Source organism: Carcharhinus amblyrhynchos, chromosome 15 (assembly GCF_965287045.1).
Source record: "Carcharhinus amblyrhynchos chromosome 15, sCarAmb.v2.hapA, whole genome shotgun sequence".
NCBI lineage: Eukaryota > Metazoa > Chordata > Chondrichthyes > Carcharhiniformes > Carcharhinidae > Carcharhinus > Carcharhinus amblyrhynchos.
The window spans coordinates 25,683,582-25,708,953 of record NC_137338.1 but is presented as its reverse complement, the minus strand read 5'-3'; the positions used below and the strand labels follow the sequence as shown (position 1 = coordinate 25,708,953).

At 40.6% G+C, this 25,372-nt stretch overlaps 1 protein-coding gene across 2 annotated transcripts in view; it reads right to left on the bottom strand.

Annotated features, from left to right (window-relative positions):
• LOC145353164 (interferon alpha/beta receptor 1a-like) overlaps window positions 1–25,096 on the bottom strand; it is a 28,473-nt gene extending 3,377 nt beyond the window's left edge. Inside the window, exons 1-7 of one of the 2 annotated variants that reach the window (XM_080203618.1) lie at window positions 24,889–25,096; window positions 19,698–19,821; window positions 15,919–15,966; window positions 11,822–11,997; window positions 8,553–8,716; window positions 5,152–5,287; window positions 1,397–1,554 (exon numbers count right to left, since the gene is read on the bottom strand). In XM_080203618.1, the coding sequence (XP_080059744.1) occupies window positions 1,397–1,554; window positions 5,152–5,287; window positions 8,553–8,716; window positions 11,822–11,997; window positions 15,919–15,966; window positions 19,698–19,821; window positions 24,889–24,940 (858 nt within the window). In that variant the 5' untranslated portion in view covers window positions 24,941–25,096. The remainder of the gene's footprint in view (window positions 1–1,396; window positions 1,555–5,151; window positions 5,288–8,552; window positions 8,717–11,821; window positions 11,998–15,918; window positions 15,967–19,697; window positions 19,822–24,888) is intronic. The other variant, XM_080203619.1, reaches the window with a different exon arrangement.
• Window positions 25,097–25,372: the final 276 nt, after the last annotated feature.

Here is a 25,372-nt window from a genome sequence, read left to right as displayed (position 1 = left end):
GATGTTGGTTTACAGAAATATATTGGATTGGACATCAGGAGCATATCTGGCCCTCCTGTGAGGAGTACCCGAAGATCTTCGATTTCCACTTGTGGGGCCATATTGTACTTTGGTTTAATATCTCAATTATAAAATGTACTTCCAACAGTGCAGTAGTTTCTCAGTGATACTGCAAACTGTTAACCTGTATTATGTGCTCTAGTCTCTGGAATGGAGTTTGAACCGTCCTACAACCTTTTGATTTAGAAATAAGAATGCTGCTATTAAACCAAGACTAACACCCTTAACAGAGAGGTAGACTCCACTCAAACTGTGACCTGCTTTTGCTTGTTTGTCTTTTGCTACTAAATTAGATGTGATCAAATTACAGATCAGTTGTTGGCTCAACAAGTGGCCCTTCAGGGTCCTGATTATTTCAGTAATTTATCGCCAAAAACCCCAATGCCATATATACATGGGGAATAGTTTTAAATGCAAACCTCTGGAGTTGATGAAAAAAATGTTTGCTACCTAGAGATCTTTAAATAAAAAACTTCTGTGAACCATACTTCTAAACTGTACTCCACATTTCTTAGGAAATTTACTAAATGCAATTCTTTACCTTCCTGAAAAGATGTAGTAAACCAATTAGTCTCCAACTAACCAAAAATGACAATGCACCAGATGCAGTATTTTGATTGTAATGTTGCCACTTTACAAGCTAGATGTCGACACTCAAAACATTGCTACACCATACTCAGCGTAAAAAAAAGCTCCTCAAAACTGTCAATCGTGACAATAATGTACCATATTTATGACTTCAAATAAATTATTTGTTTCTTTTGTTTTTATTCCAATTCAATCAAATCAAGTCCAATTTAGAGTCTGAACAAGTTGAGACATTCCCGATCCAAGCTAACAGGACAGGGCTCTCACCTACTGTCTTAGGCTTGATCTACATGATCCAAGTTGATTACTGTAGGCATAGCTCCTCCTCCAAGGCTTGATCTCATTTGCATCTTAGCCAAAAGGCCGAGATGCAGCTTTTAAAAATTGTTTAAAAATTTAAAAATGAAGCTAAAATATAACCTAATGACTTCAAGCAAGCACAGCATGTCAATACTGCACTTGATCTTAACCATAGGCTGAGGGAATCAAAGGATATCAGGGTTAGATGGGAACGCAGAACTTGAGACAAACAGATCAGTCATGATCTTGTTGAATGGTAGAGCACAATCAAGGGGCTAAATGGCTTACTGCTGCTCTGATTTTGTATGCCTGCATGTAATTTACATAAACATGCATTAATTTTTCAACAGTTTGTTCCACAATTTCAGATTTTTCCTTCTTATTTATAAAAGCAAGTTTTATTTTGAAAACAAAATTCAACATCCAGACTGGAAGAAAGGATACGTACCTCTTGTAAATGCTCTGGCAAAGTATGAGGAGGAAAGAAGACATACTTTATGCCCCTGTTTGTGTAATATATAAAGAAGAAGCATCCCACTACCACACCAAAAACAATCACTAGTGAGATGAGGAACATTACAAAAACTTGCCACAATGGAGCTGTACCTGAAGAAATTTAAAAACATGATCAGTTTTACTTTTTCAGTTATGAATGGTTACTATTTCTTGAGAATCATTTCACAACAACTTATACTTATAGAACATCTTTAAAATAAACCTTTTCAAGACGCATTATCAAAATAAGCCATGTAAGGAGATACGATAAAGGCAAAATATTGTGGATGCTGGAATCTGAAATAAACACAGAAAAATGGTGGAAAATCTCAGCAGGTCCGACAGCATCTGTAGAGAGAGATTAGGGTCAATGTTTCCTGACTTGAAACAATGGCTCTATTCTGTCAGACCTGCTGAGCTTTTTCAGCATTTTGTTTCGAATCTGGACGACTCTTTGTCAGAGCTGAGAGCAAAGAATATCAGATGAGATTTATACTGTGAGGGTGTTGAGGGGGGAGGAGAGGGTAATTGCACAAAGAAAAACTAAAGAGTGAGAAAGGTGCTAAAAGTGTCCATATGTCCAGTAAGTGATCAGAATGTGTGAATGGCCGAACAGAGATATAGATTAAGGGACTACTTAAGGAATCTGTCTGCTGCCCTGAAATGAGGAGATGTATGGATTTGGAGTCAAACTGAATATTGAATTTGGAGAAATGGAAAAACAGAATAAAAAGTGATAAAAATGAATGAATGAGATAAAAGAAGAAATGAAATGAAATACATGGAAGTGGGGTGGAGGGTACAGTTCATGCTCTGTAGTTGATCTCAGGCATTCAGTCCAGAAGGCTGTAAAGTGCCCAAAGGAAGATGAGGTGCAGTTCCTCCAGTTTGCGTTGGGGCTCACTAGAACATTGCAAAAGGCAAGGACAGTCACATGGGCAACAGAGCACCGTGGTGTGTTGCAGTGGCAAGCCACAATAAGACCTGGGTCCTGCTTATTGACGGACCAAAGGCGTTCTGCAAAGCGGTCACCCAGTCTGCGCTTGGTCCCTCTGATGTACAGTAGGCTGCATCGGAAGCAGCTGACTTCAATATCCATCACCAAGAGTGGCCTGGTAACACTACTATTGACAAACTGGTTGAGTCCTAACAGACATAACTGCTAGACTGCGTCAGCAGCAGGTAGCGAGGGAATCAACAAGATGCGAAAAGCATTCTTGATTTGATTTATTATTGTCACTGTATTAGTATACAGTGAAAAGCATTGTTTATATAGCATGCAAGAAACAAAGAATACCGTATATAGGGAAGGAAAGATGGTGCGGAATGTAATGTTACAGTGATAGCTAGGGTGTAGAAATATGTCAACTTACTATAACGTAGAGATCAAGAGTGAAAGATAGAATTAGAGGGTATGATGGGCATAGCTTGCAAGAAGTCACCACCCTCCAGCGCCATTTTGATTTCATCCTCACCAATCTGCCTGTTGCAGATGTATCTAACCATGACAGTACACCTGATGGAGACGAAGTCTGGTCTTCACATTGAGGATACCCTCAATTGTGTTGTGTGGCACTACCAATGTAGTACTAATACTGGGTGTTTCAGTTCAGCTACAACAATGTGGAAAATTGTCCAGATATATCTGTACATAAAAAGGACAAATCCAACCTAGCCAATTACTGCCCTATCAGTCTACTTTCGATCAATGAAGTCATAAAGGATCATCAACAGTGCAATCAAGCAGCAATAACCTGTTCATTGTTCACTGACACGCAGCTTGGGTTCCACCAGAGCTACTCAGTTCCTGACTGTATTACAGATTTGGTTCAAACTGGGACAAGAATTGAACTCTACAGGTGAGGTGAGAATAATTGCCCTTAATATCAAGGCCACATTTGACAGGGTGGCAGCAAGTTACCACTGACCAGAAACTCAATTGGACTAGCCACAAATACTGTGGCTACAAAAGCAGGCTAGAAACTAGGAATCCTATGGCAAGCAATTCACCTCCTGTCTCCTCAAAGCGAGTCCACAATCTGTGAGACAAAAGACAAGAGTGTGATTGTGGAAGGAGATTTTAGGTCAGCTAGAAGATTTTTAGTTTTAGTAATAACTTGGAGGGGAAGAGTTAAAATGATTTTCTTTACACAACAAGATGTTAACAGTTTGCTCATATGTGAATGCAGTAACAGAATTAAAAGTGAGATATGATTTTTAAAGTATCTATATATTAAACTATTAGTGATGTATTTTAACATACTTGAGCATTTTTAATATATTTAATGTATTTGTTCATCTTAGTCAAAACATAAGCGCTGCAGAAACGATGATAGGAACTCAAATGTTCTGTAGCTGGAAGCCATTAGTCAGCAGAATATACATTATAATATTGAATCCCAGGACAATTATTGAAACACAGTGTATTGAATAAAAAGTATCTATTGTCCAGACATGAAAAAGGGTCTATGAACCCAAAGCAGATACGATCAGATTGTTTTGGCAATACGCCTAGGGAATAGAAGTAGGATAGAGGCATCCTTAGCAACATAGCAACAGGAAGTGAGTCTTGCCAAAGGGAATAGAATATCATGTCAAGTAGCATATTGCAACTGGCTGAGGTAATCTGTCATGTTTTGGACTAACATGTTGACATGGAATCAAATTGAATCTATGCTAATTACAAAAAGTATCTTAGATAACAAAAGGTATAATTGTACTGCATTTTGGCTCAAGGCCTCAGATCTTGAGGGGTCTTGTAGCACTGACCCAGAGCTACTTGACCAACCAAAGGCTTCCTGACAGCCATAGATTAATGTTTTGCTTGTCTTGTATGATTTTTATTTTGGTTACATCTTGAGCAGGGACCTTGCCTCTGCTAGTTTAATTCAAAAGTAATTTTCAAGTTTTTAAGAAGTTAGGTCACCATCAAAGAATCCTCCACTAGAGTGATGAAATCCTCGCCCCTGACCTGGAGAAGTGCAACTCCAACAGTGCTCAAAAAACTTGACACTATCCAGGACAAAGCAGCATGCTTGATTGGCATCCCTTCCACAAACATTCACTCCATACCACTGAGGTACAGTAGCAGTCTGTACCATATACCTGATGCACTGTAGGACTTCATCAATGCTCCTTAGACAGCACCTTTACAACCCATGACTACTATTATCTAGAAGGACAAGGATATCAGACAAATGGGAACACCACCACCTAGAAGCTCCCCTCCAAGTCACTCAACATCCTGACTTGGAAATATATTACTGTTCTTTCACTGTTGCTGGTTCAAAATCCTGGAACTCCCTCCCACACAGCACTGCGGGTGTACCCATGCCTCATCAACTCACCACCATCTTCTCAACAGCAATCAGGGACTGTCACTGAATATGGCCTAGCTAACTAAGCCCACATCCCTTGAATGAAGAAAGAAGTCAAAACGAATGCTCCACTATCATAAAAAGCTAGCCTGTTCTTTCATCAATGTAGCCCAGATGGGAACACAAAAAAAGTTGCAGTACAAAATTATTCTGCAACTACAACAGTGGCCTGCTCAATCATTTGGCTAGGGAATTACTTTTTTAGCTTCCACGTCAAATGTAAGAGAATGAACTACACCTTAAGGTAAAGGTGGAGGTGAGAAAGGAGATTTTCCATTACTTGATGCAACTTACTACTAATATTTCAGAAGATAAATAATTAAAAGCATACCTTTAGTCTTTTCACATACAACACGACTAAATTGTCCATTGACGTCAAATGTAACGCTGAAAACCTGAACATGCAGGCAGTATGTTGTCCAAGGCTCGAGTTTTAATGATACCAATTTAACAGTGCTCTCTTTCACCTGTAATTTAAATAAATAATTTAATACAGAATTATTCAATCATTTTAACAGTTTGCTCTGTTACCTCTCCAAGATTAGTTTAATACATTAATTAGGTCAAAAGAATTTGACTCTCCAACGTCTATTTAAATAGATTTCCTACTTAATGCAAAGATTTTAGAGCAACATTTTTTTGCATTTCAAACAGTCAACACTGTGGTGCATATGACAACAGTTAAATATGTCTAAGCTGACACAGTCACAGAAGTATTGTGTTTTCCTATGGGGGTATGGCTAAGAATCATTATATTACTAACTCACAGCATTTGTGGCTCGCAAAGGAAAGGACATTATCAAGTTTAACTCATTGAAATAATAGTTTGGTGCACAATCATAAAGCTAACTATAACATAATGCTCAGTAATGTCCTGACAGCTGGAATGTTTCTCAGTGAAGTTAGTTTCCATCATCTTAACCCAATGTTTTTCGTGACTAAAACCAAAGGGGAAGTGTAGTCACTGGGGGGAAAAAAAAATGGAAATATATTAAAAAAAAGCCAATATAGTTCCAGCCACTTGACATGAAGTGAATGCTCACATTTTCCTTTACCACAAAAGTGGCAAAAGGTTATTTGACAGCACTGGACGACACAGCTAAGGCCAATCCTGTCAACATACAAGACAGCAGAGCTGGAAGTGAGCAGTCTCAGTGGAAATTAAGTGGTCTTGAAGAAAGCATTTTTAAAATATTTATCAACTCATGCTGACAAGCTGTGTCATGCACTTGGAAGTCAGTAAACAGAAAGTACGTCTACACCAAAAAGGCATATATTTCTTTCATGATTGAAGGAAATCTCAAAGCACTTTAATGAAATGCTCTTTTTGAAGTTAGTCATTGTTGCAATCTAAAAACAGTGACTACAGGTCAAAATTAAAGTGACACCTATTAAAAATAATGGGTTAAATAAGAAATATGGCGTTGTTGTTAATGACTCTTTAATTGTATCAAAGCAACGTGAGCAGGAAAAAGGGAAAGCAAATTATGTTCAGTTTGTATTACTTGGAGCAACAATCAACCACAGAAGAAGTATTACACTTAAACTATACAAGGCTCAGACAATATCTGCAGTTGAGACTTTGTCAAACTTTGATTCTTGCACATAACGAAGGATGGTAGTGATGGCAGTACAATGGCCCAATAATTAGCATTGCTGTCTTGGGCGCTGGCTGTATGAAATTTGCACATTCTCCCTGAGACTGCATGGGTTTCCTCCGGGAGCTCAGCTTTCCTTCCATAGTCCAAAGATGTACAGGTTAGGTTGATGGGCCATGCTAAATAGACCCTTAGTGTCTCAAGATGTGTAAGTTCTGGATATTAATGGGATAAATATATGGCATTATGAGGATAGCGCCTGGGTGGGATGTTCTATCAGAACGTCAGTGCAGGCCCGATAGGGTGAATGGCCTCCTTCTGTACTGTAGAGTTTCTATGTTGATATGCACGTTGTGGAGATGCGGCGTTGGACTGGGGTAGGCACAGTAAGAAGTCTCACGACACCAGGTTAAAGTCCAAAAGGTTTATTTGGTAGCACCAGTTTTCGGAGTACTGTCCCTTTATCAGGTGAGTGAAGGGGCAGCGGTCTGAAAGCTCGTGCGACCAAATAAACCTATTGGACTTTAACCTGGTATTGAGAGGCTCCTTACTATGTTGATGTGACACAGGAGGGATACCACAATGAGTTTAGGGGGAGATGGTGGTGTATGGGACCTGTAATCCAGTGGTCCAGCCTAATGTTCAGTAGGTATGGGGCAATTTGTTAATAAATCTGGAATATAAACCTAGTCTCAGTAATGGTGATAATGAAACTATAACCAATTGTTGTAAAAAACCCATCTGGTTCACCAAATAAGAGAAGGAAATCTGCCATCAGTACCTGGTCTGTTGTAAATGTGATTCCAGATCCACAGCAATGTGGTTGATTCTTGACTGTCCTCTGAAATGCCTACCAAGCCACTCAGCTCAAGGGTAATTAGGGACAGGCAGTAAATGTGGCATTGCCAGCAACTCTCATATCCCAAGACAGAATTTTTAACATGATTCAAGTCTCTGAATTACTTGGATAGCGTTAAAAAGGACATTTTCTTGGCACAATTTCCAGATTAGACAGATTAAATGTGATAGAAAGTCATGAACACTGGGGTGAGATTTTAATTCATTCAACTACACAAGAGTTAAAATCAGGCCCATTATCTGTTTACCCCTCCACAGCTTTCTGACCTGCTGAGTGTTTCCAGCACTTTCTGCTTTTCCTTTGAATTTCATACTTTTAATAATTAACTCAGACAGGTGAGCCTATGGAGGGATTTGGAAAAAAGAGGATAAGAAGAACTTTTAACACAAGGGGTTGTCAGTTTGGGATCTAACTTAGGTGATTATTGAGTACATGGGAATAGGTGAATGCAATTTAGGTTATTAGGAAGAGTTTTGAATGGGGGCGGGGGGGTGGTTTAAATTGGACGTTTAATATTTGATTTTAATTGCTCCATATTGTCACCACACTTTCAGCTGTCAAGATGCTTTAAAAGTGGAAATAAACCTCTCTGTCTCTCTTCCCTATTATAAGATACTCCCTGCATACCTCTCTCTTTGGCCAAGCAAATATTGCCCATGTACTGGGCAGCACAGCGGTTAGCATTGCTGCTTCAGTGCCAGCGGGCCAGGTTCTATTCTGGCCTCAGGTCACTGTCAGTGTGGAATTCGCACATCTTCCCCATGGGTTTCCTCCGAGTGCTCCAGTTTCCTCCCACAATACAAAGATGTGCGGGTGAGGTTGATTGGCCATGGCAAAATTTGACCTGAGCCTCAGGAGGATTAGCAGGGTAAATCTGTGGGGTTAGGGCCTGGGTGGGATTGTGATCGGTGCAGACTCGATGGGCCAAATAGCCTCCTTCTGCACTGTAGGGATTCTATAATCTATTTTATATTGGTGTCAAATTTTTCTTGAAAACAGTCGTGAAATGCCTTGGGATTTTTTCACTACTTGAAAGACAGAAGATAATGTGAACTGTTGTTCCTTTGGCTTGGCACTGCTTTTCCAGAGAAAGCAACTGCAATAAGAAGCACTCCCTACATTTCAAACATGGCTAAATACATACATATGTGTTTTTAACCAAGTGTTGTGTTCCATAGCATCATAACACACTAGTAAATGTGGGAAAGAGAACTGTTCACTTTTCTAACATTAAGGTTAACAAGTTATAATACAAATCTGCTTCTCAGAACATACATCTCTAATTTCATGAGAAGATTCTTTCCAGTAAGTTATTCTGTATTTAATAGCTTTGTAAGTCTCCAATATGGATTTATTACTTTCCACTTGGGGGTCCATGATGTTGACATTAAGAAAATTATCTTTTGAATTCAGATTTATTGATGGAGGACCAATTTCATCTGTAATTTAAAGAAAAGTTTAAATTCAATAACCAATCGCATCATTATAATAAATTAGCACACACAAAATAGGTAAATAAATGATTTACTTCATGAATAACGAATATAAATGTTTCAACCATTTTACAACGAGAAATCTTACTACAAAGATTTTACAACCTGATCCTGGCTAACTACCCATTTCAAAGTTCCAGATCTACCCAAACTGAGAATTACTTGTTGATGAAAAGTCATTTACTTAAAAGGTTAACTCCATTTCTCTATTTGCAGATGCTACCGGTGTATTCTCAATGTTGTGAGACTGATAGTCAGGTGGAGCTGAATGTTGTCAGCATGTATGTGGAAACTAGCATTGTTTTTGGATAATATTGCCAAGGAGTGGCACATGGATGAAAAATAGGAGAGGCTAAGGATAGACTTAGTTGAAGATTGCTTCTGACGACATCACATAAAAATGTAGTCACCCAGCTTGATGGGCTGGAGGACTTATTCTGTGCTGCATTGTTCTTTGTACAGCTCCATGGTGGTGGAGAGGTATTGAAGGGGTGGCGCAGAAAACTTTGCCAAAGGCTACAGTCAAATCAAAACAGAACAAAAGGAGATGCTTCCCCTCAGTCACAATCACATGGGATGCCATTTGATAAGTGCAATGTGGCAGAATCCTGATTGGTAGGGTTCAAATATGGTGCTCTGGGAAATACAGCCATGGATTTGAGAGGCGACAACACATTCAAGGAATTAAGACAAAAAGGAAGGTTGGTGATAGGTGAATGTTTGCAAGGACAGTGGGGTCAAGGGTTGTTACTTTTTAAGGAGAGGGATAATGATGACAAATTTATAGCAGAGAGATACCAAGAGAACCATTAACAATATTAGCCAATGGCAGAAGAAAAAAGTAGGATTCAATAATACTTTTTGTAGTCCAGCAGTGAGTGGTTAAACTAGCTGTCCACCATATGTATTCAAAATTGCACCCCTGAACTTAAAAGGTCAGAGATAAAGGGTGTGTTGGAGAAACAATGAGAATGAGTGCGTATAATGTTTTAGTCAGGGCTAATGACAAGAGTAAAGAGGGTTTGGTAAAGCAGATCAGTAGCTGCAGAAACTTTGGGGTTGGATGGAGATTAAAGGCTAGATAGGTTAATCTACCATGTCTCTGTTCTTGTACATTTCTAGTAGTAATTATTTTTCATCAAACATTTGAGAAGACAATTGACTTTCAACATTCTGGAAGTATTACAGTAACCGCTTGGTTGAATATCTAACTTTGGCCAATTCCAAGGTTTACATGAAAATGTCACTGATGAAGAAAATAAGTCAATTCCTCAACTAGGGAGCTGAGTGACATATGATGTAACAAAGATCCCTCCAACAGACTGATGGTTTCAAGGATTTGGGTGTGAAATGGACAATGTAAAACATTTGAAGACAATATAGAAAATAGGAGGCAATGGGTGGCCATTTGGCCCTTTGAGCCTCCTCCACCATTCATTATGATCATGGCTGATCACCCAATTAATAGACTGATCCAATCCCCCGACATCCTTTGATCCACTAAGTGCTATATCTAACTGCTTCTTGAAAACATACAATGCTTTGGCCTCAACCCACAGGCTGACTACTCTGAGTGAAGCAATTTCTCTTCACCTTCATCCTAAATGGTCAGACCATAACTCTGGTTTTGGATACTTCACCATCGGAACATCCTACTTGCATGGACTCTATCAATTTCTAATAAATTAGCCCCGCGTTCTTTTGAACCCCAGCAAATACAATCCTAACCAATTCAATCTCTACTTATACGTCAGTCCCACCATCCCAGAAATCAATCTGGTAAACCTCCCCTGCACTTTCTCTAGAACAAGAACAACTTCAGGTGAGAAAACTGCACAAATATTCCAGGTGCAGTGTCACCAAGACTCTAATTTCAGCAAGATATTCCTTCCTCTCGCTATGAAGGCCCACATACTATTTGCCTTTTTCACTGCTTGCTGTACCTGCATGCTTACCTTCAATGACTGGTGTACAAGGTCACCCAGATCTCTTTCCACATTCCCCTCTCCTAATTTATGATCAGATAGTTATCTGCCTTCCCATTTTTGCTACCAAAGTAGATTAACCTCAAAATTTATCTGAATTATATTGCATCTGCCATTCATTTGCCCACGCACTCAATTTTTCCAAATCACACTGAAGCATTTCTGCATCCTCCTCACAGCTCACTTGCCCACCTAATTTGTGTCATCTGCAAATTTAGAGATATTACATTAAATTCCCTCATCTAAATCATTTATATAGAGAATAGCTGGGGTCCTAGCACCAATCCTTGCTGTATCCCATTGGTCACTGCCTGTCTTTTGGCAAAAGAACCATCTATTCCTACTTTTTGTTTCCTGTCTGCCAACCAGCCATCTCAAATCACTACTGCCAATTGCACACACCTTAATTTTACATGCTAATATCTTATGTGGGACTTCGTCAAGTTGCTAGTATTCATGGACCCAAAGTGCTCCTAATTTGGCAATCCTACTCAGGGAGTTCACAGAACGGATAGTGCAGAAAATGGAAAAATATTGTACTGTTACAGTATCTTTAGAGGTAGAAGCAGAGGAGAAAGACCTTTTCCTTTGCATCTAATCATAATTTATCAGAGCTGATGGTGTATAATATTTTAATTAAGGCAGTGACTGTATCAATTGTACTAACATTAGCATCCCTCAACTTTGACAAAATGGAAAATTAATTTGAAAAAGCAATATATGGCATGCCAAGACAAAGACATCCTCACCTCATACGCTTATGGACTTAAATTATATGTTCAGTTTAAGCATACATGGATGGAACCTATAAAAATATACTTTACATGAATGTGTTATACTATAAAATACTATTTTTCTGTAAAACATATTCACTTAAACAGCTTTGTTGGTGTACAGGCAAAAAAAAATGTTCACTAATGCTGAATATACACTTGCTGTAGGATCCTTAAAGCCACTGGAGTGGTTTCCATCCCACTGGAATTGTCTAGGATTGAACTCAGACCTTAAAGGCGAAAGCCACAGTAGTCAAATATGGAGTGAATTTTAACTTTGAAAAGTTTCTTACTGTGCTTATAGGGAATAAAGGCTGTTGAATTCAACCAGGTTGATGTTTGATTCCCTTGTCGCGCTTGTAGGCGGAGTATATATTGTCCCAAAAATTCCACGTCTGTTGAAGTGAAATCACACACTGTACGGCTGATGCTTTCACATCCCTTCACATCTCTCCAGCTTCCAACAGGACTAAGGAGAAACAAGTAACAATTCTATAAATCGCTACAAATGAAGTTTATGAGATGATCATGTTTTGCGATGGCGTCTTTAATTTAGGATAAAAATGAAAGTGGTTATGTAATCTGTTAGCCGAACAACAGGCCTGGGTGACGTGCCTGTTAAAGATGAGCCCCCAAGTAATTTAGTTGAGAAAGTGTAGACAGCTTCTGTGATTATAGTGGTTAGGCTGCTTTTCTCCAAAGAAAGATGTTGAGAATGCTGGATTCTAAATGGCCACACTTTAAACTGTCCATTTACTTTCAGAATGGAATAGAGTTGGGGGTCTAAAAATGTTAACCAGCATTTCCTCCTGCACACAAGATGCTTTTTTAAAATTCAACTTAGAGTGTGGGCGTCAGTAGTTACGCCAGCATTTATTGCCCATTGCTAATTGCCCTTCAGCAGTGGTGAGTTGCTTTCTTGAACTGCTGCAGTCCCTGAAGTCTAGTATTTGGACTGTTGTGAGCAGTTTTGGGCCCCATATCTAAGGAAGGATGTGCTGGCCTTGGAAAGGGTCCAGAGGTGGTTCACAAGAACAATCTCCGGAATGAAGAGGTTGTCGTATGAGGAACGGTTGAGGACTCTGGGTCTGTACTAGTTTAGAAAGATGAGGGGGGATCTTATTGAAAAACTTACAGGATACTGAGCGGGCTGGACAGAGTGGACATGGAAAGGATGTTTCCACTAGCAGGAAAAACTAGAACCAGAGGGCACAACCTCTGGCTACAGGGACAATCCTTTAAAACTGTAATGAGGAGGAATTTCTTCAGACAGAGAGTGGTGATCTGTGGAACTGTTTGCCACAAAATGCTGTGATGGCCAAATCATTGAGTGTCTTTAAGACAAAGATAGTTTGATTCTTGATTAATAAGGGGACCAGGGGTTATGGGGAAAAGACAGGAGAATGGGTATGAAAAAAAATCAGCCATGATTGAATGGCGGAGCAGACTCGATGGGCCAAGTGGCCTAATTCTGCTCCTATGTCTTATGATCAAAAGATGCTGTCTAAAGAATCTTGGTGAGTTCTTGCAGTGCATCTTGTAGATGGTACATATGGCTGTGATTGTTTGGTGGTGGAGTAGAGATTGAATGTTTGTGGAAGAGGTAGTAATCAAGAAGGTTGCTTTGTCCTGGATGGTGCTCAGTTTTTTCCTAATGCTCTTGGAGCTGCACTTATCCAGGCAAGTATTCCACTACACTCCTGGCTTTGTGCCTTGTAGATGGTGGAAGGGTTTAGGGACAATCAGGAGTTGAGTTATTTGCCACAGATTCCTAGCTCTAGCCTTTGACCTGCTCTTGTAGCCACAGTATTTAGATGGCAAGTCCAGTTCCGGTTAATGCTAGCCCCCAGGATGTTGATAGTGAGGCAGTGATGGCAATGTCATGGGTTGATGGTTATATCTTCTCTTGTTGGAGATGGTCATTGCCCAGCACTTTGCAGTGCAAAGGAGACTTGCCACTCCAAGCTGGACATGAAATGCTTTGGTATCTAGGAGTCGTGAATGGTGCTGAACATTGTGCAGTCCATCTGTGAGCATGCCCACTTCTGATCCTATGATGGAAGGAGGTCATTGCTGAAGCAGCTGAAGATGGTCGGGCCTAGGACATTACCTTGAGGAACCCTTGCAATGATGCCCTGGAGCTGAAATTAATGAACTCCAACCACAACAACCATCTTCCTTTGTGCCAGGTATGACTCCAATCAGCGAAGAGTTCCCCCCTCACACTGATTCTCCTTGAGTCCAGTTTTGCTAGAACTCTTTGATACTCAGTCAAATGCTGCCTTGATGTCAAGGGCAGTCACTCTCACCTCACCTCTAGCATTCAGCTCTTTTGTCCACTTTTGAACCAAGGCTGTAATGACGTCAGGAGCTGAGTGACCCTGGCAGAACTCAAACTAAGTGTCTGTGAGCAGGCACTTGCTTACTAAGTGCTGCTTGTTATCACTGTTGATAACCCCTTCCATCACTTTACTGATGTATGGAAGTAGACTGATTGGGCGTTAATTGGCCTGTTCGGATTTGTCCTGTTTCTTGTGTACAGGCCATACCTGGGCAATTTTCTATACTACAGGGTAAATGCCATTGTTGCAGCTGTACTGAAATGAGCTTGGGTAGGGGTACGGCAAATTCTGGAGCAGAAGTCTTCAGTATATTCCTGGAATATTGCCAGGGCCCATGGTCCTTGCCTTCAGCTGTTCCGTAATGAATCAAATTGGGTGAAAATTGACATCTGTGATACTGGGGACCATTGAAGGAGGCTTGTGATTCACCTCGCTATGGAGATAAGTTTTGGGAGGGGCAGGGTTTTTAAGAGTTCCTTAAAAGCTCTCAGACACAGGCAGTCTAGCAACATTGATGAAAGAGACAAGAAATCTAGAGGCCAAAAGTCTCTACGATTCACTGTGCCAGATGGTAGCACATGCTTGGATTAAAAAGACCAAGGATCTGAAACAAGGCCAGAAGATTTGTTTAGTTTGCACTAGAGGTAGAATCACTGGGAAAGCTAGGTCTAGAATTAAAAGTTACCAGGCTGGAAAAAGAAAAAAATGGAAGTATATGGAAGAATATAAAAGTAGGGAGGTCTTGCTGCAGCTGTATAGGGCACTGGTGAGGCTGCAGCTGGAGTACTGGGTGCAGTTTTGGTCGCCGCACTTACGCAAGGATATCTTAGCCTTGGAGGGAGTGCAGAGGAGGTTTACTAGGCTGATTCCGGAGTTGAGGGGGTTGAACTATGAGGAGAGGCTGAATAAACTAGGCTTGTACTCGTTAGAGTTTAGAAGAATGAGGGGAGATCTCATTGAGACGTATAAGATGTTGAATGGGATGGATAGGATAGAGGTGGAGAGGCTCTTCCCGCTCAGAAAGGACAGTAGGACTAGAGAGCACAGCCTCAGGATAAAGGGGGGGCGGTTTAGAACAGAGTTGAGGAGGAACTTCTTCACTCAAAGGGTGGTGAATCTCTGGAATTCTCTGCCCGTTGAAGTGGTGGAGGCTGCCTCGCTCAATATTTTTAAGACGCGGGTTGATAGGTTTGTGATAGGCAAGGGGATTAAGGGTTATGGGGAGAGGGCGGGAATGTGGAACTGAGCCACGACAGATCAGCCATGATCTTATTGAATGGCGGGGCAGGCTCGAGGGGCTAGATGGCCTACTCCTGCTCCTATTTCTTATGTTCTTAAGTAAACCACCAAGTGCTAAGAATTCTTTGGACTTGCTCCAGGAGAAGTGAATGTCTACTTAAGGGATAGAGTGAAGTATAACTGTGAACTAAAAGGTTTTTGGTTGAGTTAAAAGTAAAAGGTTAAATTGCTGTTCTGTAGTTTAATACAATATGTTGCCTACTAAAATTATGTTTAATCAATTTTGTTTTTACTTGGCTGCAGTAAAGTTTCTAAAACCTGAAATCTTTTGTGATCCTTCAAGTTGTTTATTGGGAACTCGAATTACACTCTGAAGTTAGGAATTGGTCTCTATGTGGTTTGTAGCAAAATGATAAACTTGACTGCACTGAATAGATAAAGACAAGCTTTATTTTCAGAGAAGTTGAAGTAACTTTAAGGCAAGCACAGCTTAATTCAATAACATGCAAAATAGCAATGCCATGCACCAAGACAATCTCATGCTGTTGTTCACGGTAAATCTTATACATGCTAGTCAGGACCACAACCAGAGTAAGTTACCCCAATGATTAGGAAAAACTTGAGTGAACAAAAAAAAAGTTAGGAAATATGCTTTCAGGTATCAAAAAGAACACGGCATAGAAAAAGCAGGCATGCAAATTAGTAATGGAAACCGAAGTTTGAATATTCTACCCACACCATCATGAAAAGTAGATTCTGCAACATTAAGTTTTAATTATGTTCGCAAAGTTTTACACAAGCATACTTACATATCTTTGTTCACTGTGTAGTTTACCTGTAGTGGTTCCGAGTACAGTCTAACAAGACCAGAAGAGACAGTTTGAATAAACTGAAAATATATTTTATACTTACGAATAGAATATACCGACAGGCAGGTTCATAGTAGAGGAGTTGAAACACTCTTACAACATAGAACATTACAGCGCAGTACAGGCCCTTCGGCCCTCGATGTTGCGCCGATCAGTGGAACCAATCTAATGACCCTCTAATCTAAACTATTCCAATGTTATCCATATGCCTATCCACTGACCATTTGAACGCCCTTAGATGCTAGCCTGGGAACATTACAGCAAAAACGGACAATCTTTTGGTTCTTTCTCATCCCACAATATCCTTATGTAGCAAATGTTCAGCAGGAACTTTTTAAATTCTTACATGTAATGCGTGCATTGCTAGCAAGGATACTATTTGTTGCCCATTAATAACTTCCCTGGAGAAGGTTGTGATGAGCCACTTTCGCGAATTGCTGCAATATACCTGGTTTTCCTTTTCAATAGCGAGTCACTATAATTAAGCTGTTTCTTATCCATTTTAAAAAGTTTTCTTTCATTCATCAAAGGGACATGAATGTCGCTGGCTGGCCAGCATTTATTGCCCATCCTGGGGTGCCTTTAGGAAGTGGTAGTGAGCTGACTTTTTGAAATGCTGCAGTCCATGTGCTGTGGGTTGACCCACAATGCGGTTGGGGAGGGAATTTTATGACCTTGACCCAGTCACTGCAAAGGAATGGCGAGTGCCTTGGAGGAGAACCTGCAGGTGGCAGTGTTCCCACGTGACTGCTGCCCTTATCCTTCAAGCTGGAAGTGGAAGACGGTTTGGGGGGTGCTGTCCAAGGATCTTTGCTGAGTTCCTGCAGGTATCTTGTAGATAGTACACTGCTGCTACTGAGTGTCGGTGGTGGAGGAAATGGATGTGGTATCAAGGAGCACAAGTCTTCAGTGCTTTTGCCGGAATATTGTCAGAGCCCAATGTTTTTGCAGTATCCAATGCCTCCAGCTGTTTCTTGAATTGAATTGGCTGGATATTGGCATCCGTGATGCGGGGGACCACTGGAGGAGGCCGAGATGGCTGAGTGAAGTTTAAAGTCAAACACATTGGGCCTGGAGTCATATTTGTTTCAGACCAGATAAGGACAGATTTCCATCCCTAAAGGATGTTAGCAAACCAGTCTTTGAAACAAACAATACGGGGACTGGCCTTCCAATTTCAGATTTTTATCATTCAACATTATCGATCAAGTTTAGAAAAGACAGTTTACAGAGTTTACAGCACAAAAAAGGAGGCCCTTCAGCCCATCATGTCTGCGTCACTGAAATTTTTCTTCTTGTATTCATCAGGACATTATGCAAGAATACAAAATGTGAAGGGAACATAAGAACATAATAAGAACATAAGAAATAGGAACAGGAGTAGGCCAATAAGATCATGGCTGATCTGTCGTGGCTCAGTTCCACTTTCCCGCCCTCTCCCCATAACCCTTAATCCCCTCTCTTATCAAAAACCCATCAACCCGCGTCTTAAAAATATTTAGCGAGGCAGCCTCCACCACTTCAACGGGCAGAGAATTCCAGAGATTCACCACCCTTTGAGTGAAGAAGTTCCTCCTCAACTCTGTTCTAAACTGCCCACCCTTTATCTTGAGGCTATGCCCCCTAGTCCTACTGTCTTTTTTGAGCGGGAAGAGTCTCTCCACCTCTATCCTATCCATCCCATTCATCATCTTATACATCTCAATGCGATCTCCCCTCATTCTTCTAAACTCTAACGAGTACAAGCCTAGTTTATTCAGCCTCTCCTCATAGCTCAACCCCCTCAACTCCGGTATCAGCCTAGTAAACCTCCTCTGCACTCCCTCCAAGGCCAAAATATCTTTGCGCAGGTGCGGCGCCCAAAACTACACACAGTACTCCAGCTGCGGCCTCACCAATGCCCTATACAGCTGCAGCAAGACCTCCCTACTTTTATATTCAATCCCCCTTGCTATTAAGGCCAGCATTCCATTCGCCTTCCTGACCACATGCTGCACCTGCAAGCTGGGTTTTTGCGACTCATGCACAAGGACCCCAAGGTCCCTCTGCACCGTCGCCTGCTGCAGTTTTTCGCCACGTAAGTAATAGTCCTTCCTACCATTATTCCTACCAAAGTGGACCACCTCACACTTGCCAACATTAAATTCCATTTGCCATTTCCTGGCCCATTCGCCCAGCCTATCTAGATCCTTCTGCAGACTCTCCACACCCTCCGCACAATTTGCCGTTCCCCCAATCTTGGTGTCATCAGCAAATTTCGACACCCTACACTCGGTTCCCTCCTCCAGATCATCTATATAAATTTATACTTCATAAATGTGCTAACTCATATGCCTTCCTTTCTACTTTCTCCACATGCATTGCCACATTGTGACCTTTGTACCTACACACCTAGATTCCTTTGCCTATCAATACTCTTAAAGGTTCTGCCATTTGCTGTATATTTCCTATCTGTATTAGACCTTCCAAAATGCATTACCTCACGTTTGTTCGGATTAAACTCCATCTGCCATCTCTCAGCCCAAGTCTCCAACCGACCTATATCCGGCTGTATCCTCTGATAGTCCTCATCGCTATCTGCAAATCCACTAACCTGTGTTGTCCGCAAACTTACTAATCAAACCAGTTACATTTTCCTCCAAATCATTTACATATTTTACAAACAGCAAAGGTCCCAGCACTGATCCCTCAGGAACGCCATTTGTCACAGGCCTGCATTCAGAAATGCACCCTTCCACTGCTACCCTCTGTCTTCTTTGATTGAGTCAGTTTTGTATTCACCTTGCCAGCTCATCTCTGATCCCATGCGATTTCACCTTCTGCACCAGTCTGCCAGAGGGACCTTGTCAAAGACCTTACTGAAGTCCATGTAGACAACATTCACTGCCCTACCCTCATTAATACCTTTGCCACATATTCTTGAGATACAAACACTCACCTGTCTCACTGCTTTGTTCCCACTCTGTTAAAATGCTAATCTTTATCACATCAAAAACTGATTTCTCCAATTTCATCTTCCTGGTCTCGTTGCCTTCACCCATTAAGTAATGGTAAAGTCACCATCATCCCAAATGACCACAGGCTGCTGTCCATTGTGAGGGGAGAGCTCACTGATAGTGATTTAACCTGAAGATCATCATACCTCAGGCGAGGGGCAAGATTGAGAAGGTGCGCCTTTATGAATAACCTCAGCTGGTACATGAACTGAATGCACGCTGTTGGCATCGCTCTGCAACACTAACCAACTGAGTTAAGTAAAACTTGCTCAACTTGCACTCCCATCAGCACTGTTCTGATCAAATTCCACCTTCTCCTTATGCCCTAATAAATTTCTGTTCAAGACTTTCTCCACTGTTTTAAATTCCCTCCATGGATTTGCTTTACCCCAGTTCAATGATTGGTTCCACCACGCACATGTGCTCTTGGCTTGCACTCCTCTGAAGCAGATTATACCTCATTGGTCACATTTTATTACTGATATCTGTTAATGTTTGGACCCTGGAGCTCTATTAATCTCTCTCCCAAACTTCCTCTGGGAAACCCACCTCTCCCGTATCCTTTTGGTTCCTGCTTGGATTTGTTTCCTTCTTCTCTGGTGTAATTTCCACCTTTGCTTCTGCTCCACAAAGTGATGCAAGGTGTCTTTCAGTATCACAGGACTGTTACAGAAGTGCAAGGTGGTAAAACAGAATTTAGGAATAGTAATAATTATTGCTTACCTTTTGTACTGTACAGTATAGCGTACACTATAATTGTTTCTCTGGACATCATCCCATTTAAGAAGATATTTTAGGTTAAAAGCATGAATTCGTATATTTGTAGGCTTCTGTATTTCTCCAAATGCTGTCAAAAAGAAATACAAGGCACTGAATATCATACGTATTTCAAAATAAACACTAGACAATTCTAAAAGCTCTGCCATACTCCAAACAAGTCAAAGCTTAGTTTATTCACAAGATTTTCAAATAAAAATGAACATTCCCTTTCTTCCTCTTTTTCTAAAAGATCAAGTTAAAACAAAGATTAATAGCAATAATGTTATGTACTGATAAAGTGAACGTGCACTCACTCCCAGATACTGAGCTTCCAAACAATTTTTTTATTCATTCATGGGGTGTGGGCATCACTGGCAGGGCCAGCATTTATTGCTGGCCATAACTACCTCGAGGAAGTGATAATGAATCACATCTTGAACTGCTGCTGTTTTTATTCAATAGCAGGCCAAATAGAGATTAGGCACTCATATATATGATGGGGTACAGCTGGTATAAATGAGAGTCGTCCTTAGGTTACTTTCAGACAGACTAACAACAGCATTAGCAGAAGTCTGTGAGCAGATCATTGCCTGAATTTTATGATCAGAGAAGCGACATTGCTCAACACTGACCCTCAAAGAAAGCTACCCGCAAAGATCTGAGTTTTCTCTTTTCCCCAACATTATTTTGAATCTGATGTCACGTCAAGGGGGTTTCCAAGTTTCCAGCCGCAGTGATTTTGGCTTTCAGGGTAAGCAGCCTTGAGGAACTCTCACAGGTAGTGAACTAGGAAATAAAATAGTGATTATCCTTTCACTTTTTACAACATTTTATACAGAGTGAAATGGATGATTGTGACACACATATTAGAACAGCAGTTGCCAAACTGCGGGCGGCACAGTAGCATAAAGCCCTCCAGAGACCTGGGTTCGATTCCTGGCTTGGGTCATTGTGCAAACACCACACAGACATTCGCCTTGTGTCTGCATAGGTTTCCTCCCATTGTCCAAAGATGTGTGGGTTAGGTTGATTAGCCATGCTAAGACTGCCTCTTAGTGTCCTGAGGTGCATAGGTTAGAGGGATTAGTGGATAAATACGTAGGGATATGGGGGTAGAGCCTAGGTGGGATTGTGGTTGGTGCAGACTCGATGGGCTGAACGGTCTCTTTCTGTGCTGTAAGGTTTCTATGAAACAACTTCATTTGGGGTTATGGAAGGTGTGATTGGGGTCAAGCTGGAATAAATATCCTGTACCATCTCTGGAACACTGATACTGGGGATAAACTATCCCTTTGCTTTGCTGTCTTCAGCATACATAATCTTGGGCATTCTGGCAAAAATTAGAGAGTTGGAACGGGCGGCAGGTTTTGGGGTGGGGAGGGGAGGGGAGGAAATCTGGCAGCATTCAGTAACCAAGTCAAATGAGGGGAGCATGTTACTGGAAGAGCAATGAAGCTGTCATTGGACTGTTCACGTGAAGGTGAAGGTGCAGGGTTGAGAATAAGCCACTGAAGCAAGTTCCAGAGCACCTATTCACCTTATGCAACTCTGCTCTATATATCAAGTCATTTTAATCATTAAAAGCAACCTTCATTGCTTCCAGTTTTTGAATGAATCTACCTTCTAATCTTGCACTGTGCAAAGTTTCAGACAATATTTTCTCCCTTCTAAAAATGAAAATAAATTGGCATTTACCTGTTACTAATCCCATCACTGAAAGTGACACTTACTAAGTTTAATGCCAACAAGGAATTTTTTTTTTGGTATTGTTACTCATGTTGAATATTAGGCTGGTTTCACTTTGGTCTTGCAAAGTATAGCCTGAACATTTAAAACAACGGCTGATCTCTTCCCAACCCCACAAAACCTTTGGTAACAATGGTTTACAAATCAGCAGGTGACTTTCACATGTGATTGATTTTTACATTAACATGTATGGTAATTTTATTGTTCCTGCACACAAAATATTACACTAGTGATGGAATCTGATGTTGTATTACTCAATCTTGATAATTTACCAATTTTGCCAAGAACAAAACTAGATTAAATGCAAGGACCGCAATTGCAATTCATGATCAATAGGAAATATTTAACCTTGAGTACGTGAAACAGATTATGATGGGTGAAATGATCAAGTTAATAACTGTAGAAGAGAGGGGTGCTTCCTGTTATTTACGGTGGACATGTCATGACAAAGGACACTTTGTTGGTGGAACTGAAATCAATGTGCAATCTGAGTATACAGATATTAGTCTTCACATGTACTGTACAGCAGTTCTTTAGGCACAGGAGTGAAAACAAGTACAAGCTACGAAAGCAATCTTCTTCGGCTGATTTACGTCAGACCAGAGATCAGTAGGCGGTGGAATAAAATTTTTCATACATGATTTTTCCCTTCTAAAGATTCAACTGGATGATTGGGAAGACAGGCAATTGGGGCAGACAGTGGAGGCATCTGCAATTTCATTATTAAGATAAATTAGTTTCAGATTTACCAAGTATTTTGCTAAAAAAAAATCTATGCAAAACTCCTATCTCTGAGTGTCTGAAACCAAGACAAAGTGCCAGACTCAACAGGCTGAAAAAATGCTTCTGGTTTTGACAAGTAGAATGAGTTTCAACTGGAACATTCAATGACTGGTAATGAGCAATAAGAAGCATTTGGAGCTGTTCTGATACCACAATTCACAAAGATGAAGTTATGCACATATATCAGCAGATGCTTAAGACTGCAATACTGCTCATTATTAGCATTTCTTTATAGTATATACTTTTGAAAAAATTTGTCTCATGTTAACTAGTGTTTGGTATGAGCAGTATGATATTGCTGCACAGATCCAAAATCAAAATGTACCACATGGTTAATTTTATGTACATAGTTCCAAACAGCTCAATTTAACTGTAGCTTCATTCATTGCATTTGAATAAACAAGTTGATTGTCAGGATGAGGAAAAAGTCCCTTGCAAATCCGGTTAAAAATAGAAAATTTTGGCAATAACAACAGGGCAATCAGAATCTGAAGAAGTTTATTCTCTTGACAGAACTTGAGGGATTAATTTGGATGAAGGATTACACTAAAAAGTCTCAATTGTTCAGATCAACCAGTTGTATTTGCCTAGTATTTTCTCTTCAGTTTCCTAATGAGCCACATTCTTCAACAAATTCCATTTGCTTCTTTCTGCAAAGATGACAGACTGATCCATAAAAATTAAGATCCCCACCAATAAACTGGGTAAGATCACAACATTACTAATCTATAAAAAGAGAAAAATGAAGTAAATGCAGAACTGAGTTACATTAAATATATCACAAGTTACACAACAATCAGCTGACAAGTAAAAACAAGGATGGCCATTTGGCTCATTTTAACACCCAGAATTCATCGTATTTTTAAATGGTTCTAGAATTTCTGTCTCTACTCCCCTATCTGGAATTTGATTCAATTTGTGAAAACTTCCTGACAGCGTTTTAAGTTGCCTTTTAATAGTCTGGACCCATCTGCTGCCATCTTATTGTTGCATCTTTTCCACAGTGCTAACCATCGTCTACCTCTTCGCTAACCATCGTATACCTCTTCACTATCCATCGTGTATCTCTGCACATTCTTATAAAGCTGAAAAGCTAGTTTTCAAGAGTTTCCAATTCATTCAGTTAGGACTTGGATGGTTCACTTGAGGCACAGTGATGAAAACTAGACACACAACATTAATTTTAGCAAAACTGCTGACACTGCATTCTGCGTTCCAGTTACGTGGTTCAAAATTCGGTTTACTTTGTTGATTGATGTGCTGCTGTAATGAGGCATGTTGGGTGAACTAAAACTCTTGAGCTCTCTCAATTTCAGCCTGAGCTATTTCAACACCATTCACATGGTGCTTGCATCTCGCTACTTTACACATCCCTATTAAAATTTCACAATCTTACTTGGAATATTTTCAACGTAATTTTTGAATAACTAGCATTTCATTCGCACAGATAGTATATTCTCTTGAGATTATAAATGATTAAATGTTACTACTTTTCTATGACCTCTTATTTCTTTATTAATCCAATACTTACACCCTCTCTTTATTTCACTTTCTATACCCTGATTTGACTATTTCACTTACTTGGTAATTCTAATTCACTGTGTTGTTCCTGTTTCCTTCAATCCCAGAATCTTACTATTTGAGGGGATAAACTGTTGATCCCATGCTGTTGTCACCTCATACAACTTAACAGGCAAAATAAGTCTTGAGCTGAAGGATGCAAGAAAAAAAGTCTAACACCACACACAAGATTCCTTGATCTAACTAACAAAAGTACAGCTGACATTTCAACAGGAATTAACTAGGTTTGGCAACTATGCCCTCTATTCTCCACTGATACACACTTAAAAGAACAGATGACTCCATGAGGTACCAGATGACTGTCAGCATCTGAAGGGCAGATGGAAAAGTTGTAGGTGAGAGAAAGTCAGCCAGCAATTGTTTCCAAGCCTTTTAACTAAAACAAACATTGCAAATACACACCAAAAGGTTAACCATGCTGAGTACTGGAAATCTGAAGACAAAAAAGGCTGGAAATACACCCCAGGTCTGTCATCAGAAAAGGTTTAAGCATCTGAACAGGGGTCTATTTCCAAATCCATCTTTGACATATATGGCAGGGTGGGGAGTAGCCTTGTATTTTCTATTTTTAAACACACGTTCTGTGTTCAATACGGGTTTATATCTAAATAGAAGCAAAATCTAAAGCTACGATCCTTTGACTGGTTAAACACCAATTTGATGTAAATAAACAACAATTAAAAAGGACAGTAAGAAGTCTCAAACACCAGGTTAAAAATCCAACAGGTTCATTTGGCAGCACAAGCTCTCGGGGCACTGCCCCTTCATCAGATGAGTCAATTTTAAAAGGAACAGAGAATGCAGGGCAATCTACTAGCACCTGGAGGGAGAGAAAAATAACGTTTGGAGTTTGTTTGGCTGAACAAGTTTTGTATTTTCAGTTCAGTCGTTTACTTAAAATTAAAAATCTGTGTTTAATAAAAAAAAGTCCGGTGCCGCCCAGTTGATTCCAGGCTAGAAGAGCAGAGTGCGATCCCGCACAGTTGCTGGAGCCAGGACCTGATCCCAGCCCGGGGGCGGGCGGCGAGGAAAATCCAGGCCTTACCTTGGAGTGTTAACGTTGTGGTTAGACAGGCCCAGAACCATGCCGCCGCCATGCTGCTCTCCTTTTCCTGCCTTCGCTCGCTTCCCCGCTCTCTAAATACACCTTTTCTTTAGCTTCCATGTGATTTACAGGAAACACTGCGCCACAAAATAAGCTCATCGCTGAAGATGTCTCACCAACATCCGCACAACAGCCCAGTCACTGCGCCACTGCCCCTAGCGCCCCAGCCTAGTCACTGCCCCTAGCGCCCCAGCCTAGTCACTGCCCCTAGCGCCCCAGCCTAGTCACTAGCCCTAACGGCCCAGCCGAGCCACTGTGCCACTGCCCCTAGCGGCCCAGCCGACTCATTGCGCGACTGATTCTCTCAGTTGGAATGCCTCTAACAACCTGCAATTCAACTTGTCCTCTTGATATTCAAGGTGTTACTGTTGCTAAATTCCCCAGCTACCAAATCTTTGATTTGATTTGATCTTACGTGTTATCT